The sequence below is a fragment of the Lontra canadensis genome, unplaced genomic scaffold (assembly GCF_010015895.1).
Source record: "Lontra canadensis isolate GAN:19392208 unplaced genomic scaffold, GSC_riverotter_1.0 scaffold225, whole genome shotgun sequence".
Lineage (NCBI taxonomy): Eukaryota > Metazoa > Chordata > Mammalia > Carnivora > Mustelidae > Lontra > Lontra canadensis.
The window spans coordinates 157,683-183,241 of NW_022631219.1; the positions used below are offsets into that span (position 1 = coordinate 157,683).

Below are 25,559 nucleotides of genomic sequence, written 5' to 3' on the forward strand. Positions count from 1 at the left end.
AATCCTGCTCAATGCCATGCACTGCATTTGTTTTCCTACTTGTGTTTTTCCGTGTCTTTCCAATTTTCTAGGAGGTATGAACTGCTTTCTTAATTCAACAAACGAAAAGAGACACCACCAAACTGTCTGAAGGCTGGATAGAGGTCAGCTCTGGACGCTGGAGGCCAGGAGAAGAGCTTAGAACAAGCTGGAGAGCATCTTCTCTTGGAGTCCTTGTTGGGGCAGGACGATCCAGGTTCCACTTCCCCTCAAATCCCTCCTCTGGCTGGACCAGAGCAGACCCTCACGTGTATGGAGCTGAAGAGCTCCAAATGCATTTCACCACGCTCATTCATCCCCGCACAGCCTAGGGCCCACGCAGGAGCCACAATCCACTTCTTACAGAGGAGAATATTGAGACTTTGTGGGGCTGAGTGATGCGTCTACACCCCAGGGGTGTTCGGGCAAAGCAGACTCCCTCCCAGTGCTGCATGCCAGCGCTAGGACCCAGGGCACCACTCTCAGCCCACAGATCTGACACTAAATGACTTTGCTTCCTTCTCAAGCATTCTGTTCCTGCCCCAGCTCAGAAGCAGTCCTTACCCGATTCTCTGCTGCTCCATGATGTCCAGCCGCTCTGCCCTCTGGATGACCTGCAAGATGGCCTCCACCTCAGCAGGGCTGAGACACTGGCTCTTCCTCTGCTTCTCTGTCTGGTAGGTGTGCACAGACCAGCCTGTCTGCAGCCTGGAGAGAGCACATGGCCGGCCCTGATGCCACCGCAGGGCAAACTCAGGCAGCCCTTACATATCACAAAGCCCTCCCACCGCCAAGAACTGTCTGGGGACAGCCCAAGTGCTATATGTGCAGAAGAGGGGTTCGGGGAACAGGGCAGATGCTTCAGATGCTGGCTCTGACGCCTGCCAGCCACCGGGCCCCACAAAGATGGCAGGGCTAACTTAGCGCCATGGGTATGACCCACTGGACAGACGGAGAAGGCCACTGCCACAGCACAAGGGGCTGCGAGGGAAGAGTGCAGAAGATCAGCAAGACTGAGATCTGGGGGCACCTGGGTGGCTCAGACAGTGAAGCCTCTGCCTTCGGCTCAGGTCGTGATCCCAGGGTCCTGGGATGGAGTACTGTATCAATCTCCCTGCTCAACGGGGAGCCTGCTTCTCCCTCTCCCTGGGCTCCTCTCCCACCTTGTCTACTCTCTCTCTCACAAATAAATAAATAAAATCTTAAAAAAAAAAAAAAAAGACTGAGCTCTGTGGCATCTAAGTGAATGGAGCTCACTGTGGCATGGGAAAGAATGGTAATTAGATCAAAAATGAACCCTGAATGTAAAAGGAGGTGCACATAGCAGTTTGGAAATGAGAGGGTTTGAGGGCAGAAGGGCGGCGCTGCTGCACAGGAGAGCCAACGAGGGCAGGCGGGTGACAGACAGGAGTACAGAGTGGAAGGACGCATGCCCTTTCTGTCTTTCTCGAGGGAATGGAGTGGCAGCCACAGACCAAGCCCCAAATCTCTGCCCAAGATCCCAGCCTGTCCGAGACATTCTGTGCCAGGTGCTAGGAACACGGAGGCGGGCAAGAGAGCAAAGTGACCACCCCGAAGAATGACAACAGGCTTGGGGACACAAGACAATCCATCACTGACACCAATATTTACTTAATGCAAAACGAGAAGAGCTATTCGTTTGTGACCTATTCACTGGGCGTCCTCTGCAAGGCCAGGCTGGGTAGGTGCTGGGGACAGGCTGCTGGGGGGGTACATGCAGGTGGACATTAGGAGGCTGTATAAATCAGGGAACTAACCAAATCAGAGGTAAGGTTCTAGAAGGGCTTCCCTAAAGAAATGACAGCAAGCAAGAGTTTCTGATGCAGGACACAGGGCAGGAGGGTGAGGATGTGGACGCCTTCTTGATGGTTCCCTGACACGGATGGACACTGGTGGTCTTACTTCACTGCCCCATCTGGGCTACTGCAGCTAACGGTTCTTGTAACTATCCATGCGGTGCACATCAGGAGAGCTAAAGAACATGTCCTTCCTCTGCAAGTCCAGCAGGCCCGTTAAGGGGAAGGGTTCAGACCGGTGTCCACCAGATGGTCTTAACTTTAGCTCAGTCCCTTCCCAACCATAGAATGTGGGCAGCTGCTCATCCCGGATTTCCTGATCCATCCCTTTAAGGGATGCCATGCAGAGTAAATGGGGCAGGGTATACAAAGTGCTCTGCACATAGCAAATGCCCAACTGCTTTCATCCGGGATGGTTCTTGATGATGACTAGCATTCTCATGGGCAGAACCATCAGGAATGGCTAGACCAAAGATGCAGTGCTCCTACAGGATTTTGCAGGATGAAAGGTGCTTCCCCCAGAGAAAGAAGGTAATGGTGTTCAGGCAGGAAAGCCACACATGCAAAGGTGCAAAGACATAAAGTAAGGTGCCGTACCAAGGGTCTCCAGACTTCTAGACTGCCTATGTCTCCAAGTGAAAAAGAAATACTGCCTAGAGCAACACTTTTGGAAGAGGTCCTCACAGGGCCGGGGCAAGCGAACAGCGGGAAAGGGGCAGGGCCGGTAGACAGAGGAAGGGAGGCCAGGCCTTAGAGTGAGCAGGGGCATGGGCCCACCTTTCTTCTGTGTATCGAGCAGACTCAAGGGGTTTAGGCCTTGAAAAGAAACACTTGCCCACCCCGAGCTGCAGGTTTCCTCCACCTGAGCATTTCTGGGATTCAGGTAATTAGGGATTGGCCAGGACACCCTCCGGGTGTGAGTCCCTGGGCCAGCGAAGGAGAACTGGAGAACAGGGTCCCCAGCCTCAGGCCTCCTACCCCACAGGGAAAAGGCAGGTCCGGGAACACAGAAATGGGAGGACACAGCACCAGCACCATCATCCGACCTGCAGGGTGCCACTCCTACCCGGTTAGCTCTGGGCCTGGCGCCAGCCCCGGGCATGGCATACCTCCTCACGCCAGACCCTCCTGTCATCCTATAAGGCTGGCCTCCCCTTCTCTCAGCAGAGTAAGGAGGCTGAGAGCGATTAGATGGAGTCCAGGGCCCATGGCTGCTGAAAGCCCAGCCAGGCTTCCCTGGGGCATCTTCTTGGCCTCCTTTTCTGCCTCCATCTGGTCACCGACCAAACTCTGACAACCTGCCCCCTCAGACAAACTCTTCCCCTGGCCCACTGCCCCTATCCGGTCAGGTCGCAACTCCCACGATGGCCCTGGTTAACACGGAGCCTCTTGTTCCCCTGAATGCCCCCGTCCAACGCCACAAAGGTGGACTGCTCGTGGCTGCCAAATGCATCTGTGATTGTAAGCCCCAAGGAAGAGTCTTCAGTGGCCCCTGGCACCTGTCAGTAGGGTCCCCTGGTATGGAACCTTCACCCCTCCGCTGCCCTGGCCTCACACAGTGTGCTTTGGGCTGCATGCTGTCTTCTCCAGGCCTTTGCCCACGCTGTGCCCTCCACCTGCAGTGCCTGCCCACCTCCCTAAATCCCCTTTCCACTGCATCACTCCTATTCCTTTTTAAGACTTCTTTTAGTCTTAAGACTTCTTTTAGGGACCGCCTGGGTGCTCAGTCGGTTGAGTCCAACTTTTGGTCTGGGATCCCAGGGTCCTGGGATCAAGCAGCACATCAAGCTCCGTGCTCAGCATGGATCTGCTTGAGATTCTCTCTTTCCCCCTTCCTCCTTCCAACATCCTGCTCATGTCCTCACCCTCTAAAATAAATAAATAAATGAAATCTTAGAGAGAAAAAAAAAAAAAAAAAAGGACTTGCTTCATATTCTGGGTGAAGATCCCCTCCAAAATGGGCTGAGTCCATTCTCAGAATTCCCAGACAACCCAGGCATAGCTCCATCATGGAGCTTAAACATTATTTTAAAGCCAAGTAGGACCCTCTGTCCGTCCCTCTTGAATGCGAGTCTGGAGGACCAGCCCTATACCATCTGGCCCCTGCCCACTTCCCCAGCTTCCTTTCACCCCATTCATCACCTCCTTCTGCATTCAAGCCACACCAGCCTCCTGCCAGGCCCTCTACACGTCCTGTTCCTTCTACCCCAGGGCCTTTGCACATACTGTTCCTTCTGCCTAGAAGCTCCTTCCCCCTATTTCCATCTAACACTTACTGCTATTCCAGGACTCAACATAAACCACATTCTCAGGAAGCCTCTCCAAATTCCCAGATTAAATTAGCACCTGCCTTCACCCCCACTGCCTGTTTCTGCTGTCTAAGTAGCAGCGCAGGGGTAATTCCATGTATATTGCTCCCCTCTCCCCACCAGGGTCTTAAGACAAAGGACCACATCAGTCTTGTTCACTGCTGTGCAGTCAGTGCCTGGCCCCTAGTAGGGGTTTAGAGAGTATCCTATAGTGCTGGAGGACAGACCTGAGCCGAAGCCAGGGAAGGCAAATTCCCCAGGCCTCCCAGAGGAACCTTCAGGGCACAGAACCTGGATGCAAGATCTGTAGTATTCTCCTTTACGGAGCCTGGCATTACAAGGAGCCTAGCAGTACAAGGCAGCACACCCTGGGGAGGAGATAAAAGCATCTGCTCTACTAAAAAATACTACAACAGCTTCTGGCTGCTGCTGAGGGCAAGACAAGGTCAGGGAGAACTGAAGGAAATGCCAGGGGGGTCATGAGGGGTCACACTAGGTCACACCAGGCCCTGGTCACACCAGACCCCGGCAGCAGCTCTCCCCAGCTCCTTGTATCCTGCCAAGGAGGACACATCGTCACGCCCAGCATCGGGGCAGAGAGGGAAAGCGACTGGTTTCCTCCCTGCTCTCCCCCACAGGGGCTGCACAGGGGACTGAAAGGAGCCGAGCCATCCTGGAGAGAGGGACAAATTAACCTATGCACAGAGATGCCTGCCAATCACGGAGGACTCCACTCTTGGGCATTTTGGATTAATTTTTCTAGCCCTCTTTGATGTTTCATCTCTGTCCCCCTGCAGGCCTGTAACATCTAATTGCAAATTTCTTGAACTTGGTCCCCTATGGGAAATGCTGGCTCCCATAACTGGCATGGTTTGACAGATTGAAGAGGTGTTCCTGGGGCTTATCAGACACCAGGGGCCTCCAAATCCCTGGATGGAGAGGGAAGCCTGGAAGGCAGGAGAGGTATCTGGGAGGCCCTGGTCTCTGGCCACAGTGGGGAGGTGGGTAGAGATGGCCTGACCTAACTGGGTCTGATGGGTCACCAGGCTGAGGGATAACAGGAAAACTGGGAGCCGGAGGGGACAAACCAGAACCGGAGAGACCCTGACAGGGTACTGGAGGAGACTGGGGACACTTCGAGGCTGGCTGTGTGTTTCAGCCTGGCAAGGTTCATTGCCCAGCCTTTGCTCTGCCCTCTCAGTGTGAGGCCCTCAGGTGAAGGGGCATCCAAGTATCAAAGTCTCCCTGCCTCCAGGGGCTCAGAGACTGAAGGCTCAGTGACAGGGGGATTTACACTCTCACCAGAGAAGGCAGAGGAAGTGGTTTGATCCCCTGCAGCCTGCTGTAGGCCTGGGAGTCAGGGGGCCTGGGCGTGGGTCCCAAGGTCTGCCATTGGGCAAGGAGCCCGGCCTCCCTTTCCTCCTTGGAGAAATGAGGGTAAATTCCAGTTAAAGGAGTGAATGTTCAGTGCCAACCCTGGGGCCCGGAGTGTGGCGGGCATTAGACATGCACTTTTCCCCAAGCTTCTCTTTCTGGGTCCCTGATATTGAATCCTGCCCCTAAAAGGAGGGAAGCAGGGAGAAGGAGGGAAGGGAAGGGCTGGCAGGGCCTTGGAGGTACTCACTTGGCTCGCAGGGCGAGCTGCCGATCGTTGGGGCAAACCCACTGGTCGCTCCCACTGCCGAAGACGGTGTCGGCCATGGCTCGGAGTGCCCAGGGCGGGGCAGGGAGTCACATCTGAAGGGAGAAGGGGGAACAACCAAGAGCACGCCATCAGCTGGGGTGCAGGTGGCAGCCAGGGACCGTCAGGCACCAAGCACTGGCACTTCCGACATGTCCCCATACCTGGCCACCCGCAGATGACTGGCCATGAGAATCCTCTGGCTTCTGTTCCCTCAAAACTCGTCATTCAAAAGGATCATAATTTGGGGAGGGGGAACTAGGTAGCTCATGCAGCTAAGTGACCAGATTGGACAGGACTGGCAGGACATCAGGAGTTAGAAGCAGAAAGGGAAGGAAGAGGAAAAAGGGGAGGGCAATTGACTCCTACCACTCCCAAGTTCAGCCCCTACCCATGAAGCACAGTGCCAAGCAGGAGGGGCTGGGGCTGCGGGGCACACAGCTAGATGGCCCGGGGAGGCCATATGCCACTCCCAAGCCTGGGGGACCCACCATGGCCACCCCAGGCCCACGCGTGCAGCTAAAGTTGGCCACCTTCACGGCTTCTGCTCCCCAACATGTTCTGCTGACCATCACAATGCTCCCCAGGACAGGAGGGAGGGTGGGGAGCCAAAGCTACAGCCAGGACTACAAGGAAGATGGCACCATTGGGAATCCAGCAGGGAGGCCACTCTGCTTCAGAACTTCCTGGTGCTTTAATGTGCATGGTCTAGTCCAGCTGCCTTTCTCCTTGCCCCCGAGGCTATGACCAGCTCTTTGATGATCTAGCATAAGGGTACTGAGCATGTATGCTGAACGGACTGTGTGTGTATGCGTGTGTGCATGTGTGCGTGTGTGCGTGTGTGTGTGTATGGGCGGAGAGAATGGCGGCTGTAACTCAACCCCAGAGCAAAGATGACGGGCTGCACTGAGTTATCCACACTGCCCTCGTCCAATCCCATCTAGACCAACAGATCTCAAACAGAGGAATCCTTCCTACTCTTAAAAACTACTGAGGCTGGTGGGGAGCCTGGGTGGCTCAGTCGGTTAAGCGTGTGCCTTCAAGGGCTCAGGTCATGATCTTGGGGTCCTGGGATCCAGCCCCAGGTCGGGCTCCCTGCTCAGTGGGGACCCTGCTTCTCCCTCTCCCTCTGCCTGCCCCTCCCCCTGCTTGTGCTCTCTGTCAAATAAACAAATATTAAAAAAAAAAAAGCTTGTATGTTCATAGCAGCATTATTCACAACAGCCCAAAAGTGGAACTAATTGAAATGTCCGCCTACTGATAAATGGAGATCATATGGAGTTACCCATACACAACAGAATATTATCTGGCCATTAAAAGTGAAGTACTGCTATAAGCTATAAGATGGCTAAGTCTAAGAAGGTGGCACAAAAGGGGAGCCTGGGTGGCTCAGTCGCTTAAATGTCCGGCTCTTAATTTCAGCCCAGGTCTTGATCTCAGGGTCATGAGTTCAAGGTCTGCATTGGGCCCCACACTGGGCATAGAGCCTACTAAAAAAAAAAAAAAAAAAAAAAGCCAGTCACAAAAGACCACATGTTGTATTATTCCATTTACAAGAAATGTTCAGAACAGGCAAATCCACAGAGGCAGAAAGCAGACTAATGGTTGTCAGGGGCTGGAGTGTGGGCGGAGGGAAGAAGGAATGAGCTTCTGCTAATGGGTTCAGGGTTTCTTTTTGGGGTCATGAAAATATTCTGCCATTAGGTCGTGGTGATGGTTGCACAACTTTGAGAATAAACTAAAACCAATGAATTGAATCCTTCTAGAATGTGAATTTTATGGTATATGAACTACATCTCATTAAATGGTCATAAAAAGTTTTTGAGAACACCAAATTATGTGGGTTGTATCTATTGATACCACATTAGAAATTAATACTGAGAAAAAAAATTAATTTAGATTCATCGAAAAACAATAAACCCATTAGGCATTCACATGTTTCAATTTAGAAAGCTGCATTTTCAGAACAAAAACAAGTGAAAATAATGGCTTTGTTTTGCATTTTTAAAGATCTGTGTAATGTTTGGTTTAACAAAAGTTAGCTGGATGATATCTGATTTTTTGTTCAATCTTTTGTGATTCTGTGGTTTTGTTCCACATGACGGACATCTAGACTCTCACAAACATGTACTATAGTTGGGAAAAGGAGGAGTATTTTAACAGTCTTTCCAAATATTCGTGGATATTTTTTCCTCATGTACCAGGTTCAACCGATGGTAGCTTCTTAAAGATTTAGCGCTAATGTGGCATCTGAAACCATATTCATGAACTCTTCCTTTTCTGTACATTTGTGAGAGAATGGGATGGAGCATTTCGTTATTATTATGAAAACAGTTCTGACCTTGTGAATTTCCTGAAAGGTGGTGGAGACACCCTCCCCAGATCCAGGGATCACAGTTTGAGAACTGCTGTTCCAGAGAAATGTCACCGATTCCTATGATGACCAGCAGGGGGCAGTGAGTAGGCTGTAGCTAACTGACCCACACAGAGCCCAAGCCCATGACCCTGACTGCAGTGGTCTCTGTCCCATTCGGCACATCCAAGCACCTGCTCTCTCTCCACTGTGGGGCCACCTTGGGAGAGAGCCCAATGCACATCCAGACCCTAAAAGACCCACCTGCAGAGACCCCATGGCCAGGCCCAGCACTAGGAAGCCACCATCACTAAAGGCCTTCTCAAATCGAAAGTCTTGACCTTCTCCCAAATGAGGCTAACGTATGATCCAGGAAAACACAGACCAGGACAAAAATGACACACTCATCAAACACCTGTAAACCAGCATCCCACTTCCAGCCTTCAGTGCTCTGCGGTTTGTTTTGTTGCTTTTCAGAACTTGTTATCTTGGGAACAGCACAATCACACTGCCCCGTGGCTATGAAAAGCATTACTCTGTTCCAAGTGAACGTGCAGACCACACTACAGCTCATTAGCCCTGTTTATTATTGTTTAAAAGAATACTCTAGGAGCTTCAAGAAATGAAAGTGATGGGGGTCTCCCTGACCAGGAGAGAAGGTGCCTGGGTAAAGTGGGCATCCCGCTGGTCATTTGTGATCACCGCCCAGGTGCCACCGCTCCTGCAGGGGGCGCCAGGTCCCAGGCTACGAGGGTCCTGAGCCTTCCTGCCTGGGCAGGGGCAGCTGGACATAGTGAGGAGGGGGTCACCCCTCTGCTCTACCAGTCACCCCCACAGAAGCAGCGGCACACCAGTGGTGACCCCAGAAGGTTGTAGCAAGCCAGGGAACCTCAGGGTGGGAACTTCATCTTCTGCAGGAACTTCTAAACCTAGAGTGTATGGAGTTGCGGGGGGAGGGGGGTGTTGAGGAGAAAAAAGGGTCCTATGCTCTCAGGCTTAAACCTTCACCTCCTTCATGGTGAGGACAGGTGGGGACATCCAGAAGACAGCACATGTGGAAGGGAGATGCAGCAGTTTCAAAAGCCTAAATCAATCTTTATGGAATGAACCTCTTTTTGTCTCCTTTGGGTCACTTCCTAGAGAGGCAAGATCCTTGGGGATCACGGGCAAGAGAACCCCCTAGCTAACATTAATTTTTCCTCTGACCATTTGAATTCTATTCCTCTTCTTCTCTTTTTAAAACTTTAGCTGAAACAACTCTGCAACCACCCACAGGCATTTCTGTTCTGTTCTTTCTAAATCTCATCACTATTTTTCTTGTTAGACAGAAGAGAAACAAGAGAGGTTAAGAGACTGAGGAAAGGTTACACAGCTAACAGAGCTGGCCTAATAACCCTTTGTTCCATAGTGATGTCTCTGCATGGGGTCACCCTCCACTGTAGGGCGGAGGGAAGGGTTCAGGGGCAGTGAGGAAGAGAAAAGACTCAAGGACAGAAAAGACCTGAGAAAGTCTGGCTTTTATGCAAACTTACTGGAAGGCCAGGAACCAGTCAGTTATCTTCCTTGGGCCTGCGTTTTCTCATAGGTACCGAAGGGGCTGAGACAGACATTCCGGAGGGGCCACCCTGAGCAATTCCAATAAGCAGGGAGGGGGGGACAGGTGGTAGTAGGGGCAGGGCGGTGGGGGGACAGGAGACTGGTGGCTGCTCCAACCCGGGAGTTGGGAACTGAGCCCCACCCTAGCCTAGTCCCCCCGGGGTGGGAGCAGAAAGGCATGCCCCTGTCCCCCAGCTTCAGGGAAGGCAAGCAGACAGGTGTCACTTCCTGGGGTCTCAGACTGTGAATGCTGGCTGGCAGAGTCCTCATCGATGCTAAGATCTGCTAAGATCATGGCTGAGCATGTCCATAGGGGTGGCTCCGGGAGACAACTCGGGCTTCCACCCAGGATGCCGCAAACATCTCATAAGGCACAGCTGTCCTCTGCCTACGCAGAGCAACCTCGGGACAGATGGGGACAGATGGTGAGAGAGGAAGGGCAGCTCGAGGAGCCACATTTTAGGAAACTGCCAACGGAGCCAGCTTAGGTTCTCCAAAGCTCTTCAGTCTGAGCTGCCAGCTCCCTGACTCTCCAGCCAAGCCCTGTCCTTCCTGAACCCTTTTCATCCGGGGGCCCTTCTGCCAAGCTGTGTGCTCACCACCAACCAACACACACCTCCCAGGGCTCTGCTCTCCTCCAATGGGGGCTCCGGAAGGAGGGCCGGGGAGGGCCCCTTCCCAAGGCCCGTGCACACTTCAGAGCTGGGACCTTAAAGACTCCAAAGAGCAGGACCCTGGGAGTTGAACATGGACTACACTCTTGTATGAACAAACTCCAATCAATCCGGGTCAAAAATCAGCTGAAGGGGCGCCTGGGTGGCTCAGTGGGTTAAGCCTCTGCCTTCAGCTCGGATCATGATCTCAGGGTCCTGGGATCGAGCCCCGCGTCGGGCTCTCTGCTCACCGGGGAACCTGCTTCCTCCTCTCTCTCTGCCTGCCTCACTGCCTACTTGTGATCTCTCTCCGTCGAATTAAAAAAAAAAAAAAAATCAGCTGAAGAGGGAACCAAACAGGGGCTTAGAGAAGGCAAGTAAAGACAGGAAACGCAAACCACACGTTCTCCAGGAGGAAAGAGGGACTGGGCCAAGGGCCTAGAGAGAAGCAAGGTGGCAGGGTCTGCGGAAAGAGGGCTGCGCCGAGCTCTGGCCTCCTCTGTAAGCAAGGGGATAACAGGCAGCCGGGGCCAGGTCTGTCTCTGAAGTCTGTCCAGCTGTGAAGGCAAAGAGCCCACAGGAGAGTACTCTCCAGTGTGTGTGTGCATACTTGTATGTGCGTTCCGCCAAGGAAGGAGGTCCTGCAGGAGGTGGGCTCAGACCTGGGAACCCAGAGTCCCCCCACTCTACTGACCACATGCTCCCATTTCCTCCCCCACGGGCCTGTGAACTCTCCAGGGGCCTGTGTCCTCCTCCCTTCTCCATCCCTGGAGCCCAGCACAGGGTCAGCCACGCAGCAGGTGCTCAGTGACTCTCTGTTCAGTGGAACTGATTCATCAGAGAGACAGGTGTTCCCCGACAAGGAGCGATGCAGACAACAAGCCAAGCGTGCCCAGAGCAGAGCGGGGCCAAGCTTGCTCTGCAACTTGCTCACTCACAAAATGGTCTGTTCCTCAGGATTCACCACCAGGTAGTCAGCACCTCCCCTCCAAGAAGCCAGTGTGCCCAAAGGCTGGGACTCCAGGCCTGTGAGTGGGGCCTCCTTCCCGCAGAGCGAGGCTCACTGAGCCCTTGGAGGCTGTGCCCTCAGGGGCACATGGGCTCAAGGGACACCCTCACTCTGGGTACCAGGAACAGGGAAGTGGAAATGCCTGGTGATCATGTCCTGAGACAATTCTGTGGGGAAGGAGTTCATGAGCCTCAGGCAACTTTCTGAAGCAGATCTGTGAAAATAAATTTGGGCTTCCAGAGAGATTCAATTCTCCTCTCCCTAAGGTCCAAAGCCCCTCACCCTGGGCGTTAGTCACTGCAGACAAACCCTGCCCTCACAGCCCGGCTGTCTCCACTGGGCACAGCAGGGTATCACAAGCAAAACCAGCCCACACTCACTTATTGCCCACCCCACATGGAGACTCCTGACGTCTCAATGTAAGGCCTCCCATTTTTTTCCCCCAGGTATTTCCGTAGAGATTTCAAACAAAATTGGATTCTTGCCACACATCCTGCTTGGTGTTCTCTTATCACATTGTACTTTCCTACGTTGTTAAAATTCCTCAGAAACATGGATTTTAATCATTTGGCTTAGCATTCTGGATATATTTTATCATTGTCCTGTTTGGGAGCCCATAGATCGTTTCCAATTTGGTTCTCCTGTATTTATATTCAACAACAAAATGGATCTCTGGGGGGTGAAACTCAGTGCCTATCTCTGATTGTTTTCTTAGGATAAATTCCCCAAAGGGAAAGCACATTTTTTTCTCATATATTGTTGAGACAACTTTTACCACAGTGACGTTCACAGTCCCTCAAAGTTTTCAGGTGCTGGTCTTGGCCTACTCTGTCCAAGGTGCTTCTAGAATTATCCACTACTTTTTGAAGTGACAGCAGCACTTTTGAAGTGTCCCATTAGCCTCATATGGATTTTGTATTTTTGATCCCAGAACTTAAAACCTATCTGGAAATCTCCAACAATTTGGTTTTATGATGTACACAGTCCCATAATCACTAAAACAAGGCCTCCTCTCCATAAACATTCAGATCTACTTGAAAGAAACCTTCTGTCCCCTTAAAGGTCTTCCTGCGCTCAGAATCCAGTAAAGTGAACACAGATGTGAACCCAGAGCCCCAAGTGACCCAGGCGGTCAGGTAATTCCCCTCCAGCCAATGTTCTCCTCCAAACGGGGGTGGGGGCTCCCCCTCCACCCCAGGTGAGGATGAGATGAGAGCACGCTCCTATAGACTCCACTAAGCAGCCCAAATCATAACTGACCCAAGAAAACCCTGCGGTCAGATTCCCAGCCTTCCAAACCGCTTTAACACTGCACTGGGACACGCTGCAGCCCAGGCTGTCTCTGAGGTCACAGAGGGTGGGGAGCTGCAAACCCACCCGCCCTTTGAGAAGGATTACACACACACACACACACACACACACACACACACACACACCCCGGTGTCTCTGCTCCGCCTGCCAGGGGCCAGGGCGGGGATAAGAGGCAACTGCCCTATTACCAAAGCTAATGACCTTTTCTTTGGTGTGGTTATGTCTCCCACCTTTAGACCCTGGCATTTTCCACCTCCTTGATTTTGTTTTAGGGAGACTTCCACGGAGACGACTGGGACGGTGACTCCCCTGGGTATGGTGTGCATCGACAACCTCATGGGAAGAGAAGAACTGATACAGAGAAAAGAGTGGGAATGAAGCAGGCTGAAGGGAAGGGCTCAGAGAAACCGCAGGGCCGAAGAGGGGACACTGTACAAAGGCCAACACAGTCACCAGCAAGTACAGGGCTCTGGCTACAAAGAGCCACTGAGAGAGAACGAGAAACACACGTGCATCCCTCCGTGTGCAGTGCAGGAGGTTTTTTCTGAGCTGCTGAAGCATGATGAAAGGAATGCGTGGTCCAGCCAAGGGCCACAGCTGGCCCACGGACTCAGGAACCATAAATAGATGTCGTACCAAGTTTGGGGGTGGTTATTACGCAGCATTATCGTGGCAACGAATAACTGATACAAATAATACCTGGTAAACAAAATCGCAACCCGGCCTCAGTACCCCTCCAAACCCCCTTCCACAGATGTTTGTGGAGTTGGGACTTTCAAACCTGTGAGCCATGGGAAGGCCAAAAGCCCAGACACGGGAGGCAAATAGACACAAGGGGCAAACAGAAGCAGCCTACCCCCAGCGCCATGCCAGAGTGAGGAGGAGGTGCTGGGGGAGGCCCCAGAGCCTCCTCGGGTGGCCTGTGCAGAGCTGGAAAGAGGCTTCATCCTGGTGCCAAATCTGAGCCGACGCCCAGACGGCAGCACCCGCGAGGCCTCAGAGCCTGCTTCTAGCCCCCGGGGCCCCACTGCTGTGAGCCTTCAGGCATGCCTGCCCGGGGCGGGAGGGTGGAGAGGCCGTTCCCCCTCTACCACTGGTCTGCCTACCCGAGACAAGCTCACTGTGAGGGGATGGGGTGGCAGGGGAGGAGGTGGCGAGGGTCTAAAGAAGGGAGAAAAAGCAGGGATGAATATTAAAAATACTTGCCCCCGAGCTGGTGCTTCCCAAGGCCTCCGAGATGCCTGCAAGAGCCCTCAGTTCTACGCCCAGGTATTAATATTCCAGGGAACCCCTAGCAACAGGCCCTGACATCTGTTCGGTTACCATGATACGGGCAACATGCTAATAGCAAGATAAGGTGAGCGGAGACATCCACGTTCCCTCCACCTGTCAGCAGCCCCGGGAGGATCAAAGAGCCAGACAGGAAGCCTCAGAGGCCTGTCTGAAGCCAGAGGGAACCTCCCTGTGGTGTCTTGGGCTAATTACACATGAGGCAGGGCTCCAGGGTTCAGGAGAAGAGGCGCCCTGAGGAAGCCACTGCCTGACAAACGTCCCTAGAACCCACCCCGTCAGCAAGCGTCCTCACAGATCTGCTTCCTCGAGTGACTCTTCCCTCCCCGCCGCGTTCTGTTCTCCGCCTCTCCTATTAGGCCTCACAGATGGCCTTTGGACCTCCTGAGGCCTCACGCCCTTCACTTGCAGCCAGAGAGCTCATCCTTAAAGCTCAGGTCAGGACATGGGATTCCCTTGTTCAAAAACCTCCAAGGGCTCCCCACTGCCATAGGAAAAAACAAACAAACAAACAAAACCCTATGCCACACTCAAGGTCATCCATGATCTGGCCCGAACAACCCTTCCCAGCTCACCTGCCACCACATCCCTCCATGAAACTCACACTCTAGCCGCCAGGAGCCTGGGAGCATTCTGGCCTCGCGGGTCTGCCTCTCAGGAAACATGGCTCCTGCGCACCATCTACCTGAGGCGGCCTGGCCCCGCCTGTCTGGGAATTCCCTTACTCCTCCCCACCCAGCTCCTGTTTGGAATCCAGCCCCCTTGCCTCCCCACAGCATTTCATCCCCCTTCGTATGGGGGGCGGGGGGCGCTCCACCTCTGTTACCCGTATGAAGACCGCAGCTCCCAGGATGCACCTTGGCGGCCCCAGCACGGTGCTCGGAACACGGCTGGTGTCCGTCCACCTTTACGGACCTAATACTAACCTTCGAGCATTGACCGCAGCCTGTGGACGAACGCCCAGCCTCCCCGGCCTCAAGTGGAGGCCCCACAGTGTGACCCTCACACTTCCCTAACCACGCGCAGGCCCATCCGCCGTACAGGCCTCGCGGGTCCTGCCTTTGGCCCACCCTTCAATGTGGTCTCCACCGACTAGAACCATAGGAAATCTAGAAAGGACCCCAGCTCCTGAGGAATGGTCAACAACAACACATCCAAGCACAAAGGCACTGTCGATATCACAAATGACAAATGACCTGGACAAGGGTTTATGGCAGGATTCGGTACAAGAAGTAGGCACAGTGATGGCACGATGGACCCACTGCGTGCCCACGCAGGAAATGCAGAGTCCACGCGTAACAGTACACTTTGGCACTGGGGGTGAATTTCTTTCCGTCATCATTTTCTAAGGCTATGTAAGGCACCCTACCTGTCCTCGTGTCTCCGGCTCACTGTCCTCCTTTCACATGGGGTTCTCTTAGACCCCACGGCCCCTGCTCAGATTCCTGCAGCCTTTCTTGTCCATTGTCTGCCAGGCCAGCCAATCCTGGACACCCCATGGCCCGTTCGGTGGCACAGCCCCACTGAGTCACAGAGCAAAGAGCCTGCTGTGGCCCTCCGAAAGGCAAGCAGCAGCCACTTTTGGCTCCATTGCCCTCATTCATTCAACAAAACCGCACTGAGTGTGGACCGTGTGTCTGACTTTGCTGCAGGGTGAGCTGGGGTGGTTCTTTGTGCCCCCAGAAGGCTTCCTGAGGGAGGAGGCCTCCCTTACCACGGCAGGGTCTTCTCCCCAGGGAAGTAAATCCTCACCCATAATGCCCACTCGGCTGGGCCCAAACCCCTGCCTGTCTCTTTGTCTAACTGAATCCGTTTTCTGGTTCCCAGGCTGAAATGCTGTGGAAAGCCTCCAATCGAAATGAGATGCAAAGCATCCCACTTCTTCCCCCTCTCACTTCGAATGCCAGCCCTCCAATTTTAACAGCCACATGCTCTGCCTACATGTCCCCAGAAGCACAGCTCGCTTTTGTTACTTCTGAAAGGCCTAAAACAGGGCAGAGCCAAGTCCCAGCTCCAGGCAGTAATAGCTGGTGGAGCCCCACCCTGGGGGTCCAGACCCCCGGAGCCAGACTCTACCTGCACACACACAGGAGGGACGGTGGCCTCACCAGCAGTGGTCCATTCCCCATCAGACCATGTGGCATCAGTCTCCTAGGGCTGCTGGATACATTCACCAAAAATCAGGGGGCTTTACACAATTCTAGAGCTCAGAAGTCCAAACCTGAGATGCTGACAGGGCCAAGTTCTTTCTGAAAGACCTAGAAAGGAATCTGTCCCATGCCCCTCTCTTGGCTTCTGGGGTTCGCACGGCAATCCTCCGTGCTCCTTGGCTTGATACTGTATCGTTCGAATCTCCATCTTCATCTTCACGTGGCATTCTTTCTGTGTGTGTTCACATGGTTGTCTCCCTGTGCCTCTCACTGTCCTGGACTGAGACCAAGGGGACTCCAGGATGACCTCACTGGAATCAAGGACAACCACAGTGCCCCTAATTCTCAATAAGTCCACATCCTGAAGTGCTGGGGGGGTGGGAATTCAACATAGCCCTCTGGGGGACACGATTCAACCTAAAACACAGGGCGACCACAGAAACTGGAGCCCTACGCTGGGGGTGCAGACAGCGGCTATGAGGACCCTTTGGTGTGTATGCACAGATGCATGAGTTGGTCTAAAATGCCCCCTGGAGCTCCTAGGTACAGGAAACTGGGAGAGGAGCCTAAATCTAGGAGAGTTGTCATGGTTGACGCAAAAAGAGGATTCAAGGAAACAATTTCCGGGACACCTCGGAGGCTCAGTCGGTTAGGGGTCTGACTTCGGCTCAGGGCATGACTTGAGGGTCCTGGGATCGAGTCCAGCATCAGGATCCTTGCTCAGTGGGGAGCCTGTGTCTCCCTCTACCTGCCACTCTCCCTGCTTGTGCGTTCGCTTGCTCTCTCTCTCTCTCTTTTTCTCTCTCTGACAAATGAATAATCTGTGAATAATAAACACAACAATCTCCTTTGGTCATTGCTTCTCTTGGGAGCTCTTAACAGGGGAGTCGTGAGTCGGATGGAAATAAATTACACCTTTACTTTTATTAACCTGCAACTGACATTATCTATTTTCTTCCACTATGGATGTAGGCAACACATCATAGTCATATTATTAGTATACCTGTGGCTTGGCCGCTAATAGACCAACAGATATTTACATATCACAGAATTGCAGATATCCCCAAATATCATTTATGTTCATCACTACTTCAAAATTGTAATAGTTATTAGACTTACTGTAAGGTGATTTACTTAATGATTCAAAGGACAGAGCTTACTGTATCAAAAGCTCATTTTTAAAAAATATTCAGATAACTCTAAGTCAATATAATTGGTTGCTCTGTAATCCTGTTTGTGCATTTAAAATCATTATCCTGAGAAAGTTACCACAGGATTCACCAGGCTATCAAAAAAAGGGTCTATGGCACACACACAAAAAAAAGAATGGGAGATGGAATTAGAGCTCAGTTAAGGTAACCAGAAGAAAACAAGCTTGCAGTGTGATACGTGTCTGTGGCCCCTGGGACTCTGCTTGGAAAATCCCCAGTCCTCTCGGGGCTGCCAAGCACCCCGCTTAGGGTGCACACGGGAAGGGGTGTTAGTGCTGTTTGTCTTTTAGTGCAGAAAGACAAGCCTGCTTTTGTGTATGCAATGTGTGTGGGTCTGAAAAGTTGTAGCCCAACAATTTTTGCAAAGGAAATCTGAGTTTAGTTCACACCTGGGAGTCGTCGTTAGAGGAGCCCAGCAGAAACTTCTCCACGAAGCAGAGAAACCTCTGGAAGGAAAGAAGGTGCACGCCAGCTCACTGGCTTGGTACAGTCTCAATCTTCAGGTATGCAGACAGGGGCAGTCCCCCAGGTCTGGGGGGAAGCTTCAACACTGTCACTGCCCCCAGCGGCCTCCACACGGCCCCGCCAGGACACCGGCTCTCGGGGGGTTCTTCTCGGGCTCTGCCAGGTACTTCTCCATTCTTCTTCCACCCAATTCGACCAGAGCCTGGGCAGGGACCCTGGCCCTGGCTATATGCTTAAAGTCAGCAGCCAAGGCAAGCCCCAGCCGACCTAGCCTGCTATCTGCCAACCAGCTGTCCCCTCTTGGTCATGGAAACACAAACAGACGTTTCTCTGTTCCGACTCCAAGGTTAAGTACTGCGCTGCCAGGTGCCAGCTGTCAACTTCTCTGCACCCATTCCCCTGGTAGAGGCGAACACCCCAAATAAATGGGGGTGCCCATCCTGAATGTCCATGGTGAGGACTGCCAAGGACTCAGGCATGAGAGGAGGGAGCACGCCCAGCATGCGGCATGGCTCAGAGGAGACAGCAGGAGAAAGGCCAGCCTGGCCCTGAAGCTATCCCGTGGGAGAGAGAAAGCCGATGGCTTTACAGGGCACCACCTACCTGCCGGTCCTTGCCCCAGGCTGATCCACTGAAGTTCATCACAATCCCAAGGGGTCAGCTTGACCATCATCTCCTTCCAGAGAAGGGGCTGAGACCTGACGCTTGAGAGGTGCAGCCTCAAGGTCACCCAGCTGGCAGCTGGCACTTTCGGTCCCCTTCTCTGTCCCCCAAGGAGCCCTGGCTATGGCATGTAGCATCTAATGAAAGCCAAAGACTAGAGTAGTCGGCCACCATCTCCCGTGCTCCCAGCACCACGGAGTATGTAGGGGTTCACAGAAATGGAGACACACAGAAACTGGCCAAATAGTTCTGGGAAGGCTTGGGGTTATCTGGGTCACAGCCGCACATGCAGGCTGCTCTGGCCCGCCCCAGAGCCCTCAGAGTAGTGAGGCATGAAGCAACAGGTCTCTGACGGCCCCTGCTCCCCACCATTCCCACTGCCTGACCCAGGTGCTCACCCAGACCTCGGACACCCTGTGATTCTAAGTGGTTTGCCTGCCTCCAGTATCCCCCGCCCAGACGTAGCCTACCCTGCCATCAGATGGGCCTGACAAAGGCCCGGTTCTCCTCAGACACTTCCAAATCAAGCCCAGCATCCTCACCTAGAAGTTCATGGCCATCCACAGGTTCTACCCCACCAAATTTGTCTCCAGACATGCAGAAACACTTGGCCTTCTTCCTCATGTCTCAACCCACACCACCTCCAAGCAGCCCTCTTGCTGCCCCCCACTCCATACCCACTGCCCCGGCCTGAAGCAACTGACATCCTCATAAACACTTTTTACCCCTTCCTAGCACCTGACAATTCCTGATGGCTCATGAATGTGTCTGACCTTTCCTATTGGACCAAATGTTCCTGGGGAGCAGGACAAGCCTCGTGCCTAGACAATGCTCCAAACGTGCACGGGAACAGGACTGAGAGTCCAGGAATAAGCCCATGCATCTGTGACCGGGTGATTCTGATGCCCTTGACAAGGGTGTCAAGATCATTCAATGGAAAAACGAGACTCCTTCCAACAAATGGGTAGCCATATGCAAAAGTATAAAGTTGGACCCTGACCTCACACCACTTAAAAATTCTAACTAAATGGGGGCGCCTGGGCAGCTCAGTCAGTAAGCATCTGTCTTCAGCTTGAATCATAGTCCCAGGGTCCTGGGATCAAGCCTCACATCGGGCTCCCTGCTCAGTGGGGAGGCTGCTTCTCCCTCTTCCTCTGCCACTCCCCCTGCTTGTGCACTCTCTCTCTGTCAAATAAATAAATAAAATCTTTTTAAAAATTAACTAAATGGATCAAAGAACTAAAACTATAAGACTCTTAGAAGAAAATATAGGGGTAAATCTTTACAACCTCAAACTTAGGAGTGATTTCTTAGCTACGACACCAAAGGCATGAGCAACAAAAGGAAAAAAAAGAACAGATAATTTGGTCTTCATTGACATTAAAAACTTCAGCGCATCAAAGGATGCTCTCAAGAAGGTGAAAAGATGACCCACAGAATGGGAGAAAATATTTGCAAATCATCTATCTGATAAGAGTCTAGTCTTCAGAATAAGTAAAGAACCCTTCCAGCTCAACAGTAAAAGGCAACTCAATTTAAAAATGTGCGAAGGACTGACATAGACATTTCTCCAAGGCCAATATACACGTGCCCCAAAGCACATGAAAAGATGTCGGACACTGTCAGCCATCAGGGAAACGCAAACCAAAACCACAACAAAACAGCGTTTCGCACCTACCAGGACGGCGAACATTTTTTTAAATGGAAAACAGTGAGTGTTGGTGAGAATGTGGGAAATTGGAGCCCCCTTATACTGCTGGTGGGAATGTCAAGCATTGCAGCCACTGTGGAAGAGAGTTTGCCAGGTCCTCAAAAGTCAAACACAGAGGGGTGCCTGGCTGCTTCTGTCGACAGACAGAATGGCTTTTGATCTCGGGGTTGTGAGTTCGAGCCCCACATTGGGTGTAGAGATGACTTAAAAATAAAATCTTAAGACAAACAAACAAAAAAGTTAAACGTAGAATTACCATATGACTCAACAATTCCACTGCCAGATGTGTTCCCCAAAGAACTGAAAAGAGGCGTTCTATCAAAACCTTGTACACAGATGTTCGTAGCAGCACTGTCTGCAACAGCCAAAAGGCTGTGGAAACAACCCAATGTCCATCTAATGTCCAACCCAATGTCCATCCAATGTCCACTAATGAGCAGAGAAACAAAATATGGCAAAACTGTACAGTGGAATATTACTTGGCCATAAAAAGGAACAAAGTTCCTATTCATGCTACAACACAGATGAACCTTGAAAACGTGACAGCCACAAATGGTTGCCTTGCCTACGACTACCTTTATGTGAAATGTCCGAAAAAGGCAAATCTATAGAGACGGGAAGTAGACTGGTGGTTGCCCAGGGCTTATGGGAAATAGGGCAACTAAGAGTGGAAGGATACAGGGTTTACCTTTGCAGTGATGAAAATGTTCAAAAACTGGCTGTCGGACAGTTGCCCCGTCTGTGAATACACTAAAACACACAGAAGTGTACATTTTCTTTTCTTTCTTTCTTTCTTTTTTTTTTGAATTGTACATTTTAAATGGGTGACCTGTATGGTATAGGAGTAGTATCTCAGTAAAGCTGTTTAAAAAAAAAATCACGGGGCACAGTGAAGAATAAACTGGGGTCTGAACAAGACAGCCAGGTACACAGTCTCCAGTGGGCAAAGAAGTGGCTGTTTATATTTCACCATCAACCCCTGATGGTCTGGGGCCAGTTTAACTGTAAATTAACCTCAAAAAAACCAAATCACACAACAGACGGTACATCTGTGGAAACACTGCAGGAGAGGGGCAGAGGCGAGAAAGAGACAGAAAGCAAATACAGTCAAATGCTAAGAATTACTGAATCTCGGGGAGGGATGACAGGTCTCCTTTGTACTATCTGCATCGAGCTCTTCTGCGATGGTTGTAAACCTTCATAATAAAAACTTTCATGGTGAGCTCTCGGTGGCTAGACTGGAATGATGTGGACAACAAAATAAATAATACTAGCATCGGATTCTATAACCCATAAGGTAAATATCTATGAGTCCTTATATAAATAATTGAGCAAATAACTAAAGAGGACAGTTCCTTTTTGCAGAAGAGCTCCAACTAATAAATGTAGAAGGAATTAAGGAAACCGAAGAATCACCATAAAACATCTCAGTAATAACCGTTACAGGGAAGATCTGGATATGGATCCCAAAATTAGGAGCCAGAAATTTGAGAAAAAACAGGGTCTATTTGCATAGTCTCAAAGCATCTCCCCCAGAATATTTGTTAATTATGAAGGAAAAAATAGTAACTTTACAGGAGAGAAACCAGCAGACACTACCAGAACCAAGTGATCCAGACTGACACCACCAGTGATAAGACATTTAGACATCACGTACCTCCTGATACAGTTCACCGAGAAAGACATATCCCTCTGGGAGAGTCTTACCAGAAATTCACAGCCCCAAATGAATCATGAGAAAATACCAGACAAACTCAAACGGAGGGACACTCTAAAAGTAACTGGTTAGAGCTCTTCAAAAATGTGACCATCATGAGAGAGAAGGGAAAAATGAATGAGGAGTGGTCATATTGTCACATAAGCAGGTCAAGCAGGGTGGAGGGGACACAGGAACTCTGTGAACCATTTCTGCAAATTTTATATGAGTTTAAATTATTTCAAAATAAAAAGTTTTTAAACTGTTCATAATTAAAAAACAACTTGAAGGGGTGCCTTGTCTGTGTCAGGCAATTTTTAGGACTTTCATTGTTTGAAACTATTACACTTGTATTATTTCTATACTTCAAGATAACATGGATTAAAAACTAGATGACATTTTGTTTATTTTTAAAGATTTTTAATTTATTTACTTGAAAGAGAGAGAAAGAAAACAGCAAGCGGAGGGCAGGGGAGGCAGGACAGAGGGAGAAGCAGACCCCCAGCTGAGTAGGGAGCCTGATGGGGAGCTCGACCTTGGGACTTCGGGATCTGGCCTGAACCCACCAGGCGCCCCCAGATGGCATTTTTATTTTTTATTTATTTACTTTTTTTTTAAAGATTTTATTTATTTATTTGACAGAGATCACAAGTAGGCAGAGAGGCAGGCAGAGAGAGAGGAGGAAGCAGGCTCCCTACCGAGTAGAGAGCCCGATGCGGGGCTCGATCCCAGGGCTCTGGGATCATGACCTGAGCCGAAGGCAGAGGCTTTAACCCACTGAGCCACCCACGTGCCCCCCAGATGGCATTTTTAAATAATGTTCCAATCTATTTAGTAACTAGTTTGAACTAGTTTTGCTTCAACAGTGAGTAGAGTCATCCATGGCCCTGAACTCCTCCAACAACCTGGTTAATGAAGACCAGCTTTGTCTCATTACCGTGGTCTATGCTATTAATGTATTCTCCTCATGGAAAATTCATAGTGCACTCACTGACCCACCAGCCAGAGATGACGCTGACCTGAGGTCCAGAAAAGGGAACCAGAAGAGAAGTAAACAATAAGAGAATCTAAACGGTGGGTATGTCAGATTTCACGGTAAACGTCTTTCGACTCAGCTTTACATTTAAAATTTTTCAGAATAAATTGTTGTTAAAAAAAAAAAAAAAGGAAAGGAAAAATTACGAATGAGTATTCTGGGCACTCAACCCGTAAGCCCAGATTCACAGCCGCAGTGGGAGAAAGCAGAGGAGCGCAGGGGGCCCCATTTGCTGAAAACTATACCCGCGTGCCCTCCTCCTCCCTTCAGGTGTCTGCAGGTGACGGGGCTGCCTGGAGGAAGGAGAAGCAGTGGGACTTCCCTGCCACGGCAGAGGCCTGGGGCCTGTGGAGACAGTCTCCACGTAAATATATTCAGCTCTTTGGGTCCAAACCATGGCAGAAAATGAGCAGCAGTCCACTGTTTTTATTAGCTCCAAATGAATTCGGCAACGGATGCCCAGGCTGACCACGCAGGCCCAACCTGGTCCCATACCCCCAGGTAGTCCTGTTGAAGGGCACACAAATTTGCCTTTTCTGCTGAGCAATAAAGGGCCGTGGTTACAAGTCTGTTCTTTGGATCAGGTGTCAGGTTTGCATTCTGCCCTGTGAATTATGCGCTCGGTGACCTTGGACAGCTCCTTTATTTCTCCAGGCCTTAGCAGCCTCATCTGTAAAACGAGGAGCTGTCTCCTGGGGCTGTTGAGAAATTAGATCAGTGCTTCTGAATCAGGGTGATTTTGTCTCCCAGGGGACATCTGGCGCGTTCTGGAGACAAGGCAGGGGGAGGGGGTACCACTGGCTACAGTCCCGTGGGCAGAAGCCAGGATGCCACTAAGTATCCTACAAGGCACTGTCCAGCCCCCCACAACATGAAATCATCCAGCTGAAAAGGTCGAAGCACAAGTTGGAGAAGCTCTGGTTTATTTAGATGCTGCGGATAAGACATCCAGCACAGGACCTGTGACACTATGTGCTCTCGGTGAGGTCCACCACCACGACCATCGCTGGACCACCACCTCGGCCACCAGCACCCTCAACATCACCGCCATGGCCCATTATTAGCAGCCTTGAGATCCCAGGACCCAGCAGAATGCAGGGAGGGGGCATCAAGAAATGCCACTGTACCAAAGAGAACTAACAGGTCCTTCCTTGAGGTGGAGGACCGCCATCTTTGGACCTGCCCCTTCAAGCAGCTGAGTTCATCTGAGCAACCTGAAGCAGTCTGGGGCAGGGAGTGGGAGGTGGGTACGGGGCGTACAAGTGGGGCACTCCGGGGAAGGGGTCTGAACAGATGATGATGATGACTGCTGACATCCTCGTTTAACACTGACCAAGGGCGCACCTGGGTGGCGTGGTTGGTTAAGTGTCCGACTCTTGAATTCAGCTCAGGTTATGATCTCAGGGTCCCAGGGCTGAGTCCTGTGTCAGGCTCCCCACTTAGGAGGGAGTCTGCTATAGGGTTCTTTCTCTCCCTCCGCCCCTTCCCTCACTGGCTCACTATCACTTTCTTTTGAAAATAAATAAATAAATAAATCTTTCCCCAAAATCCACAAAAACCTTAACTCAATTCTCTCAGAGACCGAAGGAGGTCACTTCGTAACAGAATAATATATCCACGCTCCCCACCATGACTGCAACTACGGAGCGGTGTTTACCTGGCAGGAAGGAGCAACGTTTCACAGAATTTGCCCTTTGCCTGTGGCCAGTCTTGTCATGTATCTGACCTCTGCACAAAGAACCTCAGAAGGTAGATGGTTCCCGGGCCTTCCCCTCCGTTTTGTGGGAAATGTCCAGAAGGTGTCATTTCCGGGCAGGGCAGACGCCTGGGGATCAGCAAGTCCCCCTCCAGCAGGAGGGGAAAGGCCACACTGCCTCTCCAAGAAACCTGTTGGGGCCCACTGGTGAGGCCAACTCACCAACACCCATGTCCTATGGAGCCAGGAGCCAGCCAGCCTGCAGCCGCTGCCAGGACGCCACCGTCCACCCGGTCACTTTCCCACCCCTCCTGACTTCTCACTGCCAATCGTAGGAACTCACTCAGACGAAATGGACCTGAGGTTCATCCCCAGAGAAGTGAGAAGAAGGAGGACCTGGGGTGTCTACGCTTGTAGCCAGGTTTGGAGAAAGAGCAGCTCAGGGGAGAGGGCCCGTAGCAGGTGTGGTCAAGAGCAGGCGAGTCAACAAGTCTGTGGCTTGGAACGAGGGAAGTGAGAGGAGGTCAGGGAAGGGCTGAGGCCGAGAAGCGGCTGCCTGCTGGGGCATGACATGCATTCCATATGCACACACACCCTGCCTGCTCTGGGGTCTCAAAGACTAGGACACAAAGGGAACACAAAACATCATACAGGAGAAGTGAAAGGCATGCTTGTTGATTACCTGTTAGAAGAACCACCACTTACTGAATATTTACTTATTTGTCAGGCTTGGTGCCAAGTGCTTTGGCAAATCATGGCAGGGTTTTGGTTTTTTTTTTAAGATTTTATTTATCTATTTATTTGAGAGATAGTGAGCGAGAGGGTACAGCGGTGGGAGGACAAGGAGACTCCACACTAAGCACAGAGCCCAATGCAGGGCTTGATCCCACGACC

At 51.4% G+C, this 25,559-nt stretch overlaps 1 protein-coding gene across 5 annotated transcripts in view; it reads right to left on the reverse strand.

Annotated features, from left to right (window-relative positions):
* The window catches only part of RPH3AL (rabphilin 3A like (without C2 domains)), a 138,234-nt gene that overhangs the window by 80,544 nt on the left and 32,131 nt on the right, over positions 1-25,559 (reverse strand). For all 5 annotated transcript variants that reach the window (XM_032849363.1, XM_032849358.1, XM_032849359.1 and 2 more), the window contains 2 exons: positions 5,769-5,881; positions 583-726 (listed from right to left, as the gene is read on the reverse strand). In XM_032849363.1, the coding sequence (XP_032705254.1) occupies positions 583-726; positions 5,769-5,845 (221 nt within the window). In that variant the 5' untranslated portion in view covers positions 5,846-5,881. The remainder of the gene's footprint in view (positions 1-582; positions 727-5,768; positions 5,882-25,559) is intronic.